This window comes from Panthera leo, chromosome A2 (assembly GCF_018350215.1).
Source record: "Panthera leo isolate Ple1 chromosome A2, P.leo_Ple1_pat1.1, whole genome shotgun sequence".
Classification (NCBI taxonomy): Eukaryota; Metazoa; Chordata; class Mammalia; order Carnivora; family Felidae; genus Panthera; species Panthera leo.
The window spans coordinates 74,412,491-74,430,698 of NC_056680.1; the positions used below are offsets into that span (position 1 = coordinate 74,412,491).

Below are 18,208 nucleotides of genomic sequence, written 5' to 3' on the forward strand. Positions count from 1 at the left end.
AATTGGGTTACTCTTCATTTTATCACTGATCTTTGGGTGCCATTCTTCTCTGTAGGTTGGTACTATTTTTGCTGATGTTTGGGTTTGCAAAGTAAATCTGGTGTTCTTGTTCATTTTAGCAGTGCACATCACATTGAGCCCTGTTTATGGACTCAATGCTGTTCTAGGAGTGGAGATGCAGAGATGACAAGACACAGTACCTATTTTCATGGAGCTGGCAGCAGAGACGGGAAGAAAGTTAAATAAACAAAAGGGCCAAATGTGCATAGTAATACATACTTTAACAGAAGCGCATGCATCACAAAGGACAGACTCCTACCTGAGGGACAGGAGACCAGGTCAAGAACCTAGACGTAAATGGACCCAGGAAGGGAGTATGAGTAGTCATCAAGTGATAAGATATACTGGAGACTAAGTTTGATGTTGGAAGGACTTCCAGGTAGAAGAAACATGTACAGAGGCCAGGGAGGCAGAAAGAAGCATGGGCTCTTTAGGGAACAAACGGATCATTGAGGGGTAAGCAAGAACCTGAGAGGGATGAGACGTGGAATGGTAGGCAGTCGTTCGTAGAGACAAGTGATTATGCATCATATCATATTGGGGTTTTATTCTCTCCGCAGGGAAGAGAGTCATTACATTATTGTAGACAAGGGAATGAATCATGTGATCAGAATAGCATTTTAGAAAAATAGTTATTGTGGTTTTGTGGGATTCAAGCTCGAGGGGATAAAGCTGCAAGGAGACTTCTTAGAAGTGTAGTCCGGTATTTAAAAATGATGATGATGATAGCTAACATTTATTGAGCATTTCTGTGCTAGGCACTGAGGTAAGTTTTTACTAAGCCTCATTTCATAGAATTTTTACTGTGGCTTATGGCATGTATTTAAAAATAACGTACACTTTGGAAAACTGAGGTCTAGGATGGTTAGGTAATTTGCCTGAGATCACACAGACCACGTGTGTTGGAACCAAGATTTTAACAAAGGCTGATTGATTGTGAGTAATAGTTTTAATTATCATGCCATAATGCCTTCAAAATTATTTTTCATAAAGGTGGCTGACGTTTGAATGTTCTCTCTGGCTAAGTACTTTGCTCAGCTGTTCCCATGGATTCTTTCATCTGCACCAAATGATCGATGATGGGTGTCCAGTCCAGTCTAGGGCAGTGAGAGGGGGCAGGGAAGCAAAGGGCTTCATTTGAGAATCAGGCCAAATTGATGTGCCTTGGTGATGCACTCACTCCGGGAGGATGAATCTGGGATGACTCCCAGTTTTGTAACTGGGACCATGGGGTGACATCCACGAGGACTGGGAAAAGGAGTAGGAACAGGTTTTGACAGGAAGTTCAGAGTTGGTTTTGGGCATGTGAAGCGTGAAGTATCAGCACATCCAGGAGGAGATGTCCAGTAGGGATTTGGAATTGGGAGTCACCGCTCTGTGGGTGGCAGTGGAGGCCAGACGCAGGGGCGATGAACACACCAGATCTTCCTCTAAATGGAGCATGGCCCAGCTGGTGTCATCAATATTTTTAGTTTTACGTGGCTTATCATGTGTAAGCATGACCCAGTGGTGGAGTTGACTGTCCTTGAGCTATCTCACAATCTGCCCTCCCCCCTCCACCCCCGACTCCTGCTCCTATATTTGCACTCCTTCTTAAGTCTCTGGAAGAAAGGCTTCCTCTCCTGTTTTCCTCAGAGCCAATTGCTGACTTCCTAAACAGCTCCCTTCTAAATAATAGGCCAAGCTGCCAGATACAATATTTTAGATACTCCTGTGATGGTTTATAGCTGCTGCTGGTTATTGTCATAATGTATTTTAACTGATGGTATTTTTAACTAGAACATACACCCTCAGGCTGTACAAGGAGGACTCTTGTAGCAGTGTAATCTCTGCATCCAATCTTAGAGGGTGAAAATAGATGCTCACAAATTTGGTGGCAAAGGGAAAGAGAGAGGATGTTGCAGTAAATGCCTTGGAGAAAGTCCAAAATTTTAAAGCGAGGGAAGTGGTTCCTACCCAATAGTGGAATAATAATTCTGTGTATGATGTTGGGCGCCCATCTTGCACTTTTGGAGATCACTAATATTTTAAGAAAATAGTGGATATAGATATTATTAAATGCCAGAGGTAGCATTTAGCATCTACTTTGCTTTGATGTCGCCAAGCTACTTTGAAGGGGACTTGGGTTTTAGCTTTTTAATTTTTCTCTTATGCTCTGTCAGCAGAGTAGGTTCTAAATCCCTAAAATCTCTGCCATTCTTCATGGCATTCCTTATGTATCCATCCAAGTACTTCCCATGGAGTGTTCTAGAAACAATTTCTATGTCAAAATGGATTCTTTCCAAGTTCTCCATCACTACTTATCCACACAGCAATTAGCAGTTATTTTTGGCTGCTAGGAGACATATTTACTGCAACATTGTGCTTTTAGCCTCAATGAGTAAGGTCTTATATAATTTTATTTTAAGCTTACATTCACAGTTTTATTTTTCACCACAAAGGTTATTTGACCTGCAACCCCATCATTTCTTTTTCTTCCCCTTGAAACTTTGACACCCCATCTACACAGCTGTTTATAATTTCCATCAGACCTAAGACAAAGATTTAAGAGAAAACTTCAGAGAAGGCTTTTGGCATCTGAATTATAGAATGGTATCAACTAGTCACTAATTTTTGAGGGGTACACTTAAAAAAATTTTTTTTACATTTATTCACCTTTGAGAGACAGGGAGAGAGAGTGCAAGTGGGGAAGGGGCAGAGAGAGAGGGAGACACAGAATCCAAAGCAGGCTCTAAGCTCTGAGCTGTCAGCACAGAGCCCGGCACAGGGATCAAACCCACGAACTGTGAGATCATGACCTGAGCCGAAGTCAGACACTTAACCCGACTGAGCCACCCAGGTGCCCCGAGGGGTTCATTTCTTAGTAGAGGCTTGCTTTTACTTGGGGAGGGGCGAATGTGGACGCTGGAGATACTGTCACTCGTCAGCAGCGGCCACATGAACAAGAAGGAACATTCTCCTTGGCTTGCACTCGGAGTGTGCTAGGGGACACGTGCAGGTGTTTGCATTATTTTTTGGCTGTCTCTCCACCTACATAACTTCATGGTGTCACCTCTGGGGTTTCATCTTTTGGTCGCCAAGTTGTTTCAGCTGGTGTAGGCTGTACGGTGTGTTGTAAAGGGCATCCTTTAGTGTGCTCGGTGACGTACCTTGTGGAGACAGGATTGTAGGCTTTCATACTTCATGTTGCCCTGAAACCTTCAAACTTGTCACTTGCAAAGACCAAATCTGTTACCTGCAGCTTATCTGGGGAAGGCGGGTAGGGGGTGGTTCTATAACATAGAGAGAAAACATACTGTGAAATACCATGTTGACTTCTGCACATACTCTTCAAGGATACACTTCTGTCACTTTGGACATCTTTTATTTTGTCCTTTTCTCGTGGTTCAACCCGGAATCGGCTCCCTTAAATCCAACAGGCATGTAGTTGAGTCTAGATTGTTGCAGCTTTCAGTCTCATAGAAAACTTTCCATCATGGAGTCATTGGCATTAAGTTTATGGGATGCTTTTCATTTCTTTTTTTTTTTTATAAAAAATTTTTAATGTTTATTTATTTTGGGAAGAGAGAGAGAGAGAGACAGAGCACAAGTGGGGGAGGAGCAGAGGGAGAGGGAGGCACAGAATTAGAAGCAGGCTCCAGGATCCAAGCTGTCAGCACAGAGCCCAGTGCGGGGCTCAAACTCATGAACTGCAAGATCATGACCTGAGCCGAAGTCGGAGGCTTAATTGACTGAGCCACCTAGGCACCCCAAGGGATGCTTTTCATTTCTAATGATTGCACTCTGACTTTCCTCTTTTCTCCTCTTAGCCAGCTCTTTTTCATATCCCCTAGTGACAAAGGCCAAGACGCCAGCCAGGACAGGTCTCAGCTTCCAGCTGGTAGGGAGGGCTTGTTACCACAGGGGACACCTACAGTCAATGAACACACTTTGGACTGTTCTGGGCCCTGCGCTGTCTCTACACAGTCCACACTGTGCCCTCCCTGTTTGGAAGGAGGAGCAGATCGGAGAGTGGAACAGACTTGGTGATACTTTATATCACTTTATATCTTTCCTATTATTTAACAGCCATATTTATGCAGCACACCAAAGCCATGTCTAATGAACATTGTGACCCGTAGACTTAAGAACTCCAAGCTTTCTGAGCGTTCTGGTTTAAAACTGTATATGTAGCTTCCAGTAACATTAGAAAAACTTTTCTTTTTTTCTTTTGAAAATGTTTAGGCCACTTCAACCACTTTCAGCTGGGAGGCCCTAGAATCCTGTTAATTTTGCTTCAACCTGCTTCTATAGATGGTCTTTATTTCTTATATTTAAAGCCATTTAGGATTAATTTTAATTTTGGAACTCTGTAGTTTTATGGGCCAGTATTCTGGGTGTCCTGTGTATTTATGGTTCCGTGCCACTTCGTAAGTGACCGCACATGTGATAGAACACGTTACTCTTGTTGTTTTCAACACCTTGTTGATTTTTTTCAAGGCTCTGTATCTGTCATTACCATGTAAATAATGGGAAACGCACAATGTAATCGGGTAAGTAGGAGACCCTCCCGGGAAGTTGTGAATACAGTCGAAAGTAACAGTCATGACTTCACAGTTTTTCCTTAAAAGATTAGTGGATAGTCAAAGTATTCTTCTCTTAGAAAAGTAGGGGAGGGGTACTGGGGTGGCCCAGTTTGTTGAGCATCCGACTCTTGCTTTTGGCTCAGGTCATGATCTCAGGGTTCGTGGGATCGAGCCCCACGTCAGGCTGTCTGCTGACGGCACAGATCCTGCTTGGGATTCTCTCTCTCTCTCCCCCTCTCTCTTCCCTGCTCTCTCTCTCTCTCTCTTTCTCTCTCTCAAGATAAACAAATATTAAAAAAAAATAAAAGTAGGGGAAAGAGGAATAGGCACCTCACCAATTTATATCCAACAAGAGTTGTTTTCTCTCCAACACCAGCCATGCAAGAAGCCTCCATGAAGCTCACTGAGTCGCTGCACGAAGTCTATGAGCCTGATTGGTATGGGCGGGAAGATGTGAAGATGGTGGGCGAGGTAAGAGCCAGGATCATGCACCACAGGAGGCCTGGGGGGTCTCTGCCAGGCTGCCGCCAAGTCCCGCTCACTTACTCTATCCCTTGACCCCCATCTTACCACTTCACAGCCTTAATCGTGAAGGGGGGCGGGGAGTGCCATGTAGCCAGAAGACGCTGTATAGTTCTGGCATCAAGAGCATGCCAAATACACGGTGATTAGTGAACTATTATAAACCAAAATAAGAATAGTGTTTTTCTGTCTACACATCTTAGCTCATTGCAGCAGAACTGGCTCATGGCATGACTCTCTGTACTGACTTCACCCCTGCAACCTTGCTTTTCCCATCCCTTCTGGAAAACAGGATCAGGAGGTGCAAAAAGCATCTATTTCACTTAAGTGCCACTGGTCCACTCGCTGGTCTGCAGATCCAAAGGACCGATGCGGACAGCCTGTTAATAGCAATGTAACTTCCAGAAGCCTTTGTCCCTAGACATGTCTGAACACCCGAAATCCAATTTCTAACCGAGGGCCATCTGGCTGGCGGGAAGTGATAAAGCGGGTATTTTCTGCTTTGGGGAAGGAGAATGGGGTGGAGACCAAGAATGATCTGTATGATAGTTGATGCATTCTTTAATCTTCTGAGGCGTTAGCTTCCTCATCTGTGAAGTGAGACTAAGAATCATACCCACAAATAACACGTTTAAAGTCTGCGTATTCGTGTCATCGACATGATGCTCGATACACGTGATTCTTACTGGTAATAGCAAGCCACCTGTCGGGAGTTCTCTCGTGTCCAAGTTCTTTGTTAAAGAACAGTGTTTGTCATACCCACCTCACGTGAGCTCATTGATGAACATTCAGGCACAGAAGGGATCCTTGTAAGGGATCCTTCCTAAGGGATGCAGCCACCCAGCTCAAGAGGTCTGACATGGGGTGTGCTGTCTACGCAGCCTTTGGAAAGATGCATTAACAGTGCAGCCCCAGGCCGCTCCGTGAAAATTCTGACATCCCCACACTGATTTCCATAATCTTGTTAAGACTGAGATAGAAGCAGAGCTTTAATTAGGAGGAAAGTTCTTATTGGCCCTGTTACTTCTTTAGAAAACTTTCAGAAAATGAATCTGGCAGAACCAGCCTCCACACACCCTCTCCCATACAATTATTAAGTAATTCCTTCTTCTCACATTTTTTCAATATAAAGACGCTGTTTCAACATCTTGTTGTTAAATGCTTCACTCGTATGACCAATTTCTGGTGAATGGTGTATAATTCAAAATTCATCATGAAAGGAAGACTTCTTTTTTTTTTTTTTTTTTTTTTTTTTTAAATTTTTTTATTTATTTTTGGGACAGAGAGAGACAGAGCATGAACGGGGGAGGGACAGAGAAAGAGGGAGACACAGAATCGGAAACAGGCTCCAGGCTCTGAGCCATCAGCCCAGAGCCCGACGCGGGGCTCGAACTCACGGACCGTGAGATCGTGACCTGGCTGAAGTCGGCCGCTCAACCGACTGCGCCACCCAGGCGCCCCGAAAGGAAGACTTCTTAAGGGAATAATAGAAACGTGCGTGAATAGCTTTTCAGAGCATCGCGTTTCGTTCTATGCACGGCAGATCCCACTGTTGACATTTGTTCCGTAAGGAAATGCTGGAATTCCACCTTGGTCCTCGTAGGTCCTGCCAAGACTTTTGGAACCTTTAGTTGCAGATCCAAATACGGCCTCTTCTGATGGTGAAGGAGCTCAACGCTATGTGTTCAGGGCATCTGTTCACCTCAGATGAGCCTCTTCATGCAGAGGATTTAAATTCTTTTTTCCATTTGCGTGAAATTTGTGGATGGGGATCTGTAATAATTAGGGTGAGTATTGAAGTGTGAAAAAGAAACAAAAGCAAATAAGCCCCCAAAAGTAGCTTTCAAAAGATAGAATGTTATCTCTCTCCCCTAAAGGGCTTTGCAGGTGAGCGGCCCAGGTATGGGGACAACAGGGGCCCATCGTTCCCTTCCTCACTGCTCCCTCCAGGTTCGGTATGATTCTCTGAGCACTGGCCATCAGCTCTCACTTCTGCATCCCAGTTGGCAGAAGGAGGAAGCGTGGAAGATAAGCCTCCTTTTAGGGACACTTCCTAAAAGTTCACCCCATTGGCCAGTCCTTAGTCCCGTGGGCTGTACTTAGCTGTGCCGCAGGCTGGCAAATGTAGTCTGTATCCTCGGTACCCTATATTGTAAACTGGAACTGGTAGTCAAGTTACCTTGAAATTGTATTGTATTATTAAATAATCCACTTTTTCTTCTGGCCTCTACTATCCAGGGAAGTTCTATTTATCTAATTTTGTCATTTTTGATTTTTCAGAAGTTTGGTGAAAAGGATCCAATTAAAATCATTCAGCAGTAATCTCTTTTTTCTCTTTTTTCTTTCAGAAATGTGATGTCCTGTGGGAAGACTTCCATCAGAAACTAGTGGATGGGTCCTTGCTGACACTGGATACCTATCTGGGCCAATTTCCTGACATAAAGGTATTTTACTTTGTGTCTATAATGGGAGGAATTGAATGGTTCCATGGACTAATTGAAACACAGGCAAGGGAGGGGCGCCTCTGTGGCTCAGTCACCTGAGCGTCTGACTTTGGCTCAGGTCATGATCTCATGGTTCGTGAGTTCGAGCCCTACGTGGAGCTTTGTGCTGACAGCTCAGAGCCTGGAGCTTGCTTTGAATTCTGTGTCTCCCTCTTTCTCTCTGCTCCATCCCCACTTGTGCACTCTTTCTCACTCTCTTTCTCTCTCTCAAAAATAAATAAACGTTTAAAAAAATAAAATAAAATAAAAAAAAGAAACACAGGTAAGGGATAAGTGGAGTTCAGAGTCCTCAAGCTGACATCAAAGACAGTAACTTTTCATTCATTTAAGCATGGACGCGTGATCCTGTTCCTATCAGTTTTGAAATGAAATGTAGCTACAGAAATGACATTTTCCCCTTTGGCAGACTGCTTCAACTTTTATTTCTCTGCAGACATCTTTTTAATACTCTAGATATAAAATTGCAAACCAGATACCAAAAATTCCAATCTTCTTTATGTTCAGACCTTTTTTATTGCATAGCATTTGATAAGAATTTCCATTAGAATAAACAGCGGTCACAAGGAAAGGAGAAAACTTCATTGTGAACACGAGAGCAAAAAAATGTGATCTTCCCGTGTTTACTATTCGTAACACACCTGCATATTTTTTCTCTCCTTAAAATTTTCTGCTTCCAATTGAATTGTTAAGATACAAGCATTTCAAGTGCATTAGCATCTGGATCTAAAAATACCTTGTCTAGAACATTTGTCTTATTTGACACTTGGATTCATTGAAAGGGAAATATATAAGTGAAGGATCGAACATCATAGATTTGGAATTAACTCTGGAGGTAGACATGGTTTTTAAACCTTCAGGGCTGTATATAGCAAATGGTAGCGTTAATAGATTTGCCCGACCCCCACCCCCCGTTGTCTTTCCTGCTCAAGTAGGAGTACCAAGTAAGATAACCTTGTGCTGCCCTTCCTTTAGTGTGAAGGAAGCTATGAACCTGCATCCACCCACCTGCAGTGCCTTAATTAAGTGATTTCTTATGTGAAGGTCCACTTTTACCTGGCCTGCTTTGTAGCCATGGCCATGAAACATAGTGAAGCTTCTCGGCCAGAACAGCACACCTGTCAATGATGTTAATTTCCTTGGTCCCACACAGAATACCTAACAACTAGTTGGCCAACATCCGAAGTGTTATTTTGGGACACAGGGGCACCAGACAAGAACCTCAGGGGGATCAGACGAGGTACATTAGCCTTGGTGGCAAAATGTCACAGAGAACAAATCCAAATGATGGATTCTCAGTGATGTTATCATCATATGCAAGACATTTTATTGAGCCATTGCAGGCCCGTATCCTCATTAAAAGGTATAGGTTGGCTTTTGAAAGTTTTCTGAGAAATGTAAAAATTAAACTGAAAAAATTTTAGAATTCTGTGAGGCTGCATGCACTAACCTATAGAGAATGTGTCTTGGGATATCTTCAGATTATTTGGTAGACAGTCACATTTTGTCTTGGAATTTATAACACTCGTGGAGCAAACAATCTCAATCCCTATCATACTTCAGGATATCATATATTACATGGTAATTTAATCTCCATAAAAATCACTTCCCAATATGTCAGGAGAAGATAAGGGAAAACTTTGACCTCATAGTCAAAACTTTCAAAGCAGTTTGCAACTAGTCTAAATTATTCATATATTAAACATTCATAGTATGATTTAACTAAGCAAATGGGGGCTGTGACTGACCAGAGAAGAACACATTTAAAAAGTTGTTGAGTTTCAGGAACAAAAACTTGGTATCATCAAAAAAATGTGGAGGATCTCAGTAGTTATGGTACTTGCCAGTCATAGTTATTTGGAAATTGGCCATACTCTCTAGGAGCATATAATTTAAAAAAATTTTAGTGTTTATTTATTTTTGAGAGGGAGAGACAGAGCACGAGCATGGGAGGGGCAGAGAGAGAGGGAGACACAGAATCTGAAACAGGCTCCAGGCTCTGAGCTGTCAGCACAGAGCCCGACACAGGGCTTGAGCCCATGAACTGTGAGATCGTGACCTGAGCTGAGGTCAGATGCTTAACCTACTGAGCCACCCTAGGAGCATATAATTTTATAAGACAAATACACCCAGAAGTACCTGCATTGAAACATAGATTAAAATAAAATCATTATAAAAGACATTGGCTAGTGTTTTCAGTTTGTTCCATGTCAGAAAGATGAAGAACTTAATAGAACTTTTAATTAAGCAGTCCTTTTCTTGAGGTCCATGGTTGAGGCCATGCACAAAGATGATCCTTCAGTGACCGAACAATCTTTACACTAGAGATTTGGGAATAATATCATCTACCTGGATGTCTTGAAAATAAGTGAAATACATGCCTTGGTGTTGCCTGCATCATGCAAAGAGACTGAAAGAATCACTCTTTCTCTTTCTCTGAAGTTACATTTAGAATATCATACCATACACATAGGGTTTCAACCAAGATAGATAATTATGAAACCATTTCATATGACAAAGAGTTGAGGAAATTGCATTTCAATAGGAAAGGAAACTGTCTGGAATTAGAGCGTAGACAGGGTAGCTGCTTCTCGTATTTGAAAGACTGTTTTCTGTGAAGATACACTTAAGCTATTCTCTGTGTCTGCTCACTGAATGGAAGGTAGAAGCAGATGTAGGCTCTGTCACTTTGTCACGTTAGTGCTGAATGATTATGTAATGAATGGGTTATTGAATGAAAGGAGGCTGATGATTAAAAATACCGAGTAGAGAATTTTCAGAGCATGGAACACAATTGACTTCCTTGACTTCCATTGAAAGCAAACAGGCCAAGTGTAGTTAAAACGTCAGGCAAATTTCCAAATATTTACTGCAGCTCACCAGCAAGGGCTATGAAGTACCATTCATGAGGGAATGATGTTTGATTTTTCCAACTGTGATTGGCAGGGCACCCAGTATTATAGTTCTTATTATGCAGCACTGACATCTGAAATCAATCCTAGAATAAGAGCCAGTTTGTCATCAATGCAGGCAGGCTTACAGCTCTGAGCAGTTATTGTAAAATGGAGTTTAGATTCTGTTTTGGCAGCCATGCAGAAGCACCTAAACATACATTTATGGCAGTGTGCCAAAGTGAATCCAAATCGGGGTTATTATTGAAATTTTTGAAAAATACAGTAAATTAAATTTTTTACTCTATAAGGTGAGCATGTAGTGGGAAATCTGAAAAAATTTCAATTGAACCGTCTAATTAAACGATTTGCCATCAAACTAGTGAGTTTATTTAATGAAATTTGCCACTGGATGGTGACATACGAATTGTATCATGTTCTATATAAAAGCCAACGTGAATGAACTCGACCCTCACTTATGAGACTTCTTTTTTTCAAGGTTTTCAAATATCAGATAGGTAAGGAAATAAGATTGATTTGTATTTCCAGCACAAAACTGAGGGTGGCCTTTAAAACAGTCACTTCTACCTTGGTTAAGCCCTGCTCTGTAGTTGACTTGTCAGTTACATAAGAAAATGAGTCATCACTTCTTGTTTTTGAGCAAAACAAACAAAAAAACAAAAAAACATGACCCAGTGTACTCTTCCACCTTATTCTCAGGCTCGGAAGTAATTGAATTTTGGCTCTTTTAAAAATCACATTCATCTTCAAAGAATCAAGATTTGCTTCTTGGAAAATACTAAAGAAGAGTTCCCCACCCCGATCCCTACCCTACATATCCACAAAGCAGAGCTCTATCAGAGTTACGTAGAGTAGTCGCACAAGACCATTGCTTCAAGGGCCAGTGGTCCCTTGAAGGTGATAGTTAGATGTTTGCTAAAAATAATGAGCCCTGTCACCTCATAGGCACACTGTGTCCACCAGAGTTCACTGAAGGGCATCACTGCATGCTGCCTAGACTCATTCATTGCATATCTTTAAGCCAGTGTGAGTCAGCCATTCCTTCCACTACTAACACCAGTTGGATGTGGCAGGTGTAGAGGGTAAAGGGATTGGAAGCAGCTAAATGAGAGTGACTGCCCCAACCCACCTGTCACCAATCCCGAAGGGGGTGTAGAGGAATAGCATAGAGTGGTAGTTGAATGATGGGGTCCATCAGAGAAATAGGGGAGCAGTTAGAAGGAGGAGTAACCAAGAGTCAGGAGCAGGGTGGGGACTGGGTGAGGCAGGTGAGGGCACTAGAGTTCAAGCCAAAAGGAGGCACCTGCTCTGGGTTGCTGATTCTGCACGTTTTTGACCCTGAGAGTAAGGGCCTTCTTAGATATTGTGTCCTGCGGGTCTCACGGGCATCTCCCTGCCCCTGGCACTGGTCGGGGCAGGAGTGGGGGAGGGTGGGAACTGACATCTAATTCATCTTTGCCAGAGACTTTCTGAGCAATTCTGGACACGTTAGAAGTTAATCCCGTGCGACTCAAAACCCTCTATACGTAAAGTGGGAATAATCCCCACAACACCCATACTAGAGGTTGCTGAGGGTCTGTGCGTTGTGATTGTTTTGTGTGCCACAAACATAATTTTATTGTTGTTTTCTTCTTCCTTCCGTGCACAATTTAAAGTGTTTTTAAGGATCTCCTCCTGCTGTAGTTCTCAGATTGGACTAACTGGCTGTAACTGGACTGCTAGGGATCTCTTTAAAAAGGACAGGGGTGCCTGGGTGGCTCATTTGGTTAAGCATCCGACTCTTGGTTTTGGCTCAGGTCATGATCTCACGATTCATGGATTCAAAGCCCTGCATCGGGCTCTGTGCTGATAGTGTAAGGCCTGCACGCAATTCTCTCTCTGCCCCTCCCCACCCTCTCTCTCTTTCTCTCTCTCTCTCTCTCTCTCTCTCTCTAAAAATCAATAAATAAACTTAAAAAATTCTTTAAAAAAGGACAGATGCCTGGGCCTTGCCTCGACTAATTAGATTTGCTTATTATTTGCTTATTAGTTATACGTCTGTAACTTTTTAGTGGTTGCTCTTTCCTCCCGTTCTTTCCTGCTCGTTCCTCCCAGTTCTTTCCTCCCGTCCTGTTATTATCAGACGTTTTTCCTTTACAAATGTTATAAACCCCATGGTACATATTTTCTGTTTCCTTTTATGCTCTAGATAATCAGTTACCTTTTCAAGCAATTAAAAGTAAAAAACCAAAATCATGTATATTTACCTTGAATTTTATAATTTCTGATATGTTTTTTTGTTTTGTTTTTTTGGTTTTTTTTGTTTTTGTTTTTTGTATAGCTCTACTTTGTATTAAAATTCCCATAACGAAAGTGAGTTCTTTCAGCTTTTGTTTGTCTGAAAAAGACTTTTTCATTTTCACTGTCGGAAGGCATTTTTACCGGGACTAGAACTCTGAGTTGGCAGATTTCTTTTTCTTTTGTTTTCTGTACTTTAAAAATGTCATTTCATTGTATTCTGGCTTCATAGTTTCTCAGGATTAGTCTGCTGTAATCTTTACCTTGTTCTTTCTGTTTTTCTTTACCCTTGATTTTAAGCAGTTTGGCTGTCAAGTGTCTGGATGTGTATTGTTTGGTGTTTATCCTTCTTGGGGTTTTGTGAGTTTCTTGGGTCTGTCCTTTCATGTCTTTATTATTATATAAATTTCTCAGCCAATATCTCCTCAGATATTTCTTCTGACTTACCCTCTCATCTCTTTTGGAAAATCCATTGATACTGTGTTGGACCATTTAATATCAGGTCTTGTATGCTTGATTCTGTTACGTTTTCAACTCTTAGTTCTCTTTGTGTTTTAATGGGAATAATTTCTCTTGATGGATTTTCAAGTGCAATCTTCTTTCTTGGCTAAAGTACAGCAATTGGCCTATCAAAGACATTTTTCCTTTCTGGTATAATTTTTTTTTTTTTTTTTTTTTTTTACTTCTAGCATTTCCATTTGATTTTTTTAGAAAGATATTTTCAATTATTTTTAATGTTCATTTTATTTTTGAGAGAGAGAAAGAGACAGAGTGTGAGGGGGGGGAGAGAGAGAGGGAGACACAGACTCTGAAGCAGGCTCCAGGCTCTGAGCTGTCAGCACAGAGTCCAACACAGGGCTCGAACTCACGAACCGTGCCATCATGACCCGAGCTGACATCGGATGCTTAACCCACTGAGCCACCCAAGTGCCCCTCCATTTGATTTTTGTTTGACTATTAAAGTTCCCATATTTCTGTAGACATTATTCCTCTGCTTATGTCTGTTATCTTCCTTTTGCAACTCGATTCTTGTTTGGTATTTCCAACATGTCTGAGGGATCATGTCTGAGTCTGGTTCGTGAATTGCTTTATTTTTTCTCATGGATGTGTGTGAGTGTGTGTGTGTGTGTGTGTGTGTGTGTGTGTGTTTGTGTGTGATAATTTTAGAATGAATCCCAGGCATCACGTACAGAATAGTAAAGACTGAAGTAACATTAATGTCTCAAAATGGGCCTATCTTTTCGTCAGGCCAGCAGCATGGGGATGCAAGTCAATCTGATGAATTGAAGTGGTTTGGGTTTGTTGGTACTGTTGTTACTTTCAGTGCACAAGGGCTTTCACATTCCTCTAGACTTGGGCTGTTAATGCCTTGTTCTGCTCTCTTAACCTCTATCATGTTTTTAGACTCTAGGGTTGAGGTCTGGTTTTTGCCTCTCCTTTGGCCCACATGGACAGGCCCGTGGATGCCAGATCATTTTTCTGAGTGTCCTTGTTCCCATCAGATTTTGGTTCCTTGTATGCTTGTATTGCAGAAGGGGGCCCCCCATATATATTTGCTCTCCCACCAGTGGGAGGCAGCTATTGCTTGTTATTGAGCGTTGGACTTATCATGGGGGCAAGGCTGTCTTCTGGTATGCTTTCTTAGCCTGTCTGAAGCAAAGTCAGCCTCATATCTGTGGTTGGTTTTTTTTTAATTTTTTTTTCAATTTTTAAAAAATTTACATCCAAATTAGCATATAGTGCAACAATGATTTCAGGAGTAGATTCCTTAATGCCCCTCACCCATTTAGCCCATTCCCCCTCCCACAACCCCTCCAGTAACCCTCAGTTTGTTCTCCACATTTGTGAGTCTCTTCTGTTGTGTCCTTCCCTGTTTTTATATTATGTTTGTCTCCCTTCCCTCATGGTCATCTGTTTGTTTTCTTTTTCCTCTGGTTGGTTTTGAGCAGGAGTTTCCTGCCCCTGCCCGAGTGGGAACAGACCTCTGCGTCTTAAAGGGGTCAGACTGTGGGCCCCAGAAGGTTTATGCCCCTCCCCGAATGAGTAGGGACTTTTTCATTTACCCTTCTTTGTGGAACAGTGTTCTTTGCATGTAGCGTAGGGGCCAGAGGGGTTTCTATCACCGCCCCCTCCCCGCCAGGGCCAGATTGGTTTTGCTTCTGCTCTTCCCCATCAAGCAGTGGATCTCTGTTTGGGGTCTGTGAGTAGGAGGATTTCTCGCTCCCTCCTTAAGCCACTTAAAACTTTTGCCTTGTAAAAGAAAAATGTCCATTGACACAGGCGTGGTTTGATGCCCACGCTGTGTAACCATAGCTCATCTCATTCTCGCCTGCACTGCAAGGGAGTGTCGTGTTCCCAGACTTTCTCACAGCATCCAAGGGAGGCCAAAGGAAAGAACTTACCCCTGAGTGCAATTTGCCCTCGTGCCTTGGCCACCCAGCTTTCCAAAGTGATACCTTACCCCACATTAGGCCTTTAACAGTTTGTTGAAATTTTAGCTGACCTCCTCATGTCCACTTGTATGGTAGCCACAGCTGTTACCTGTACCCTGGTGTGTTGGCACAAATGGTCTGTTGGCTTATCTCTTCTCGGATGGATTTTCCCTCTTCCTGAATAAAAGAATTCAGATTACTTTGTTGCCTTGTGACCTTAGGTCTCTGATACAATCAATGAGAGTTACCCTTTTATAGATGATCCACATTTTTTCTTGTCGGTGTGAGAGTGACATTCGTTGCAGTTGTCTGTATCCTAAATGGAAGTGGGAGTCTCTAGGAATCAACGTATTTTTAAAGCTCCTCGGGTGATTCTAATGAACAAAAGGATTGGGGAATACTTCTAGGAAGAAGGATTTTTTAGGAAGTTAATCCGTTTTATAGAATTGCTGTTGGTGTGAGTGTTATTTGAATTGTAAAACCAGGGGCGCTTGGGTAGCTCAGTCGGTTAAGCGTCTGACTTCGGCTCAGGTCATGATCTCACGGTTTGTGGGCTCGAGCCCCACGCTGGGCTCTGTGCTGACAGCTCAGAGCCTGGAGCCTGCTTCGGATTCTGTGTCTCCCTCTCCCTCTCTGCCCCTCCCCTGCTCGCGCTCTCTCTGACTCAAAAAGAAATAAACATTAAAAAAAAAAGAAGTGTAAAACCAATGCTAACATAGTTTTCCATGATCTTCAAAGTGGAACACTTCATGATTTAGAGGAGAGGCTAAAAGATAGTATAGGTTTACTGCTCCCCTCAACCAGTTCTGGAAATTTTCTGATTTTTGACCGTACATTCTACCCTCAACTGACCAGCCTAATTACTATCAAAAGGGAAGATATTTACCTAATGATTTTTACATAAATGGTTTTACATAAGAATTGGAGGTGTATTTTGGAGAATTTCCAGGTATCATTTGTCTGCTGAAATTCTGGCTCACTTCAATCTCTAGTCAAGATATTTGGTTACTCTGGACAAGGAAAACATTTCAGCAGTCAAAAAGAGACTCTATGACCACGCCTTTTCCTTATTTGTATGTATTTCCTTGTTGGCAGAATCGCATCGCAAAACGCAGCAGGAAGCTGGTGGACTATGACAGCGCTCGCCACCATCTAGAAGCTTTGCAGAGCTCCAAGAGGAAGGATGAAAGTCGAATCTCTAAGGTAAGGATTGATCCCACCGTTGACACCACTCTCTACGTTCTATGACTTCTGACAGTTTCTCTTTTTAAGATTGAATACAAGCAGATTGGGAGGAGTCAAGATGGTGGAGAAGTAGGGGGACCCTAAGCTTGCCTTGTCCCACAAACACAGCTAGATAAGTATCAGATCATTTTGAACACCTAAGAGATCGATGTGAAGGCTAAGAGAGTAAAATTAAATACAAGCATACCTCAAAGATCTTGTGGGTTCAGTTCCCAACCACTGCAATAAAGCAAATATTGCAGTAAAGCAATCAGATGGCATGTTTTAGTTTCCTGGTGCAAACAAAGGTTATGTTTACGCTATACTGTAGTCTGTTAAGTGTGCAATAGCATTATGATTAAAAACACAGCATGTGTATCTTAACTAAAAATACTTTATTGCTAAAAAATGCTAACCATTACCTGAGCTTTCAGTGAATCATAATCACTGATCCCAGATCACCATAACAGATGTGATAATAATGAAGATGCCTACATATTGCAAGAATTACCTGAATGTGACACAGAGACATGAAGTGAACAAGTGCTGTTGGAAAAATGGCACCTGTAGACTTGCTTGATGCTGGGTTGCCACAGACCTTCAATTTGCAAAATTGTCAGTTATCTGCACATCACACACACACACACACACACACACACACACACACACACACAAAACAACCGAGGTATGCCTGTATTTCCTTTTTGAAGGAGATTGGAATCAGGACAGAATTTCAACTGCATCATGGTACCTACGGGCTGCTTTCCATAATTCTTAATTAAAAAATAAGGTTTTGCATGTTACCATAGAGTTCATGTGGCTGACACTGACTCCTACATTTTGATCAAAATAAACCTTGGCCCCCAACAATCCTGCAGGGTCAGTGAAAGTAACGTGTTCCCACACTTCCTTCTGTGTTTGTAGTCCGTAGTTGAAGCTAAAAGGCAGATTCAGAGAGAAAACCAAATTTGAAATGCTAAGATATAACCTGTGATTGTCAGAGAGCCCAGCTATGGGCTAGATTTGTGGAACTGATTCATTTTCTTTTAGAAAACCCATTTCCGCAGCTTTTACTCCGTATGCCCATTACTTACAGACACCAACTAACTGACACCTGGTAACTACTCGCTTTGCTCCCAGTCTTGCCTCCTCCTGTCTGCCTACACACAGCTGTCTGAATAGTCTTTCTGCCTCACATCTCTAGATCTGTTTCCCCACTGCTTGTCTTTTAATGGCTGCCATTGCCTGTAGAAAGCAAATCTAAGTTCCTTAGCAGGCGTACGAACCCTGCACAACTTGGTGGTTGTTCATCCTACTCAACTTTCAAATTTTCTTTCCCCTCTGCTTCCTCCCTATGCATATCCTAAGCTAGAGCCCCTGTGACCCACACCTCAGTTCCCGAGCGGCCATGATAAGAGCTCCACTTCGTGCACAACCCCATAGGTGCCAGGCACCACGATCATCCACATTGTCATTTCTTAATAGTCACAGTAGCTGTGAAGGAGGCATTACTGTCTCCCATTTTACCAATGAGGTATCCAAGGTGAAGAAAGTGAAAACAGCCTCCCAAGTTTCCACAATTGGTAAGCTAGGATTCTGGCTGCTAGGGAACGCCACCTTCATGCATTGGAGTGTCTGTCCACCCCCTTCTTTAGCAAACATTTGCTGATTCTTCAAGAGTCCATTAGAATATCACTTTCCCTGTGGAACCTTCT

At 42.4% G+C, this 18,208-nt stretch overlaps 1 protein-coding gene across 2 annotated transcripts in view; it reads left to right on the top strand.

Annotated features, from left to right (window-relative positions):
* AMPH (amphiphysin) overlaps nucleotides 1-18,208 on the top strand; it is a 247,746-nt gene that overhangs the window by 139,976 nt on the left and 89,562 nt on the right. For both annotated transcript variants that reach the window (XM_042914690.1, XM_042914700.1), the window contains exons 4-6: nucleotides 5,002-5,096; nucleotides 7,496-7,591; nucleotides 16,365-16,472. In XM_042914690.1, the coding sequence (XP_042770624.1) occupies nucleotides 5,002-5,096; nucleotides 7,496-7,591; nucleotides 16,365-16,472 (299 nt within the window). The remainder of the gene's footprint in view (nucleotides 1-5,001; nucleotides 5,097-7,495; nucleotides 7,592-16,364; nucleotides 16,473-18,208) is intronic.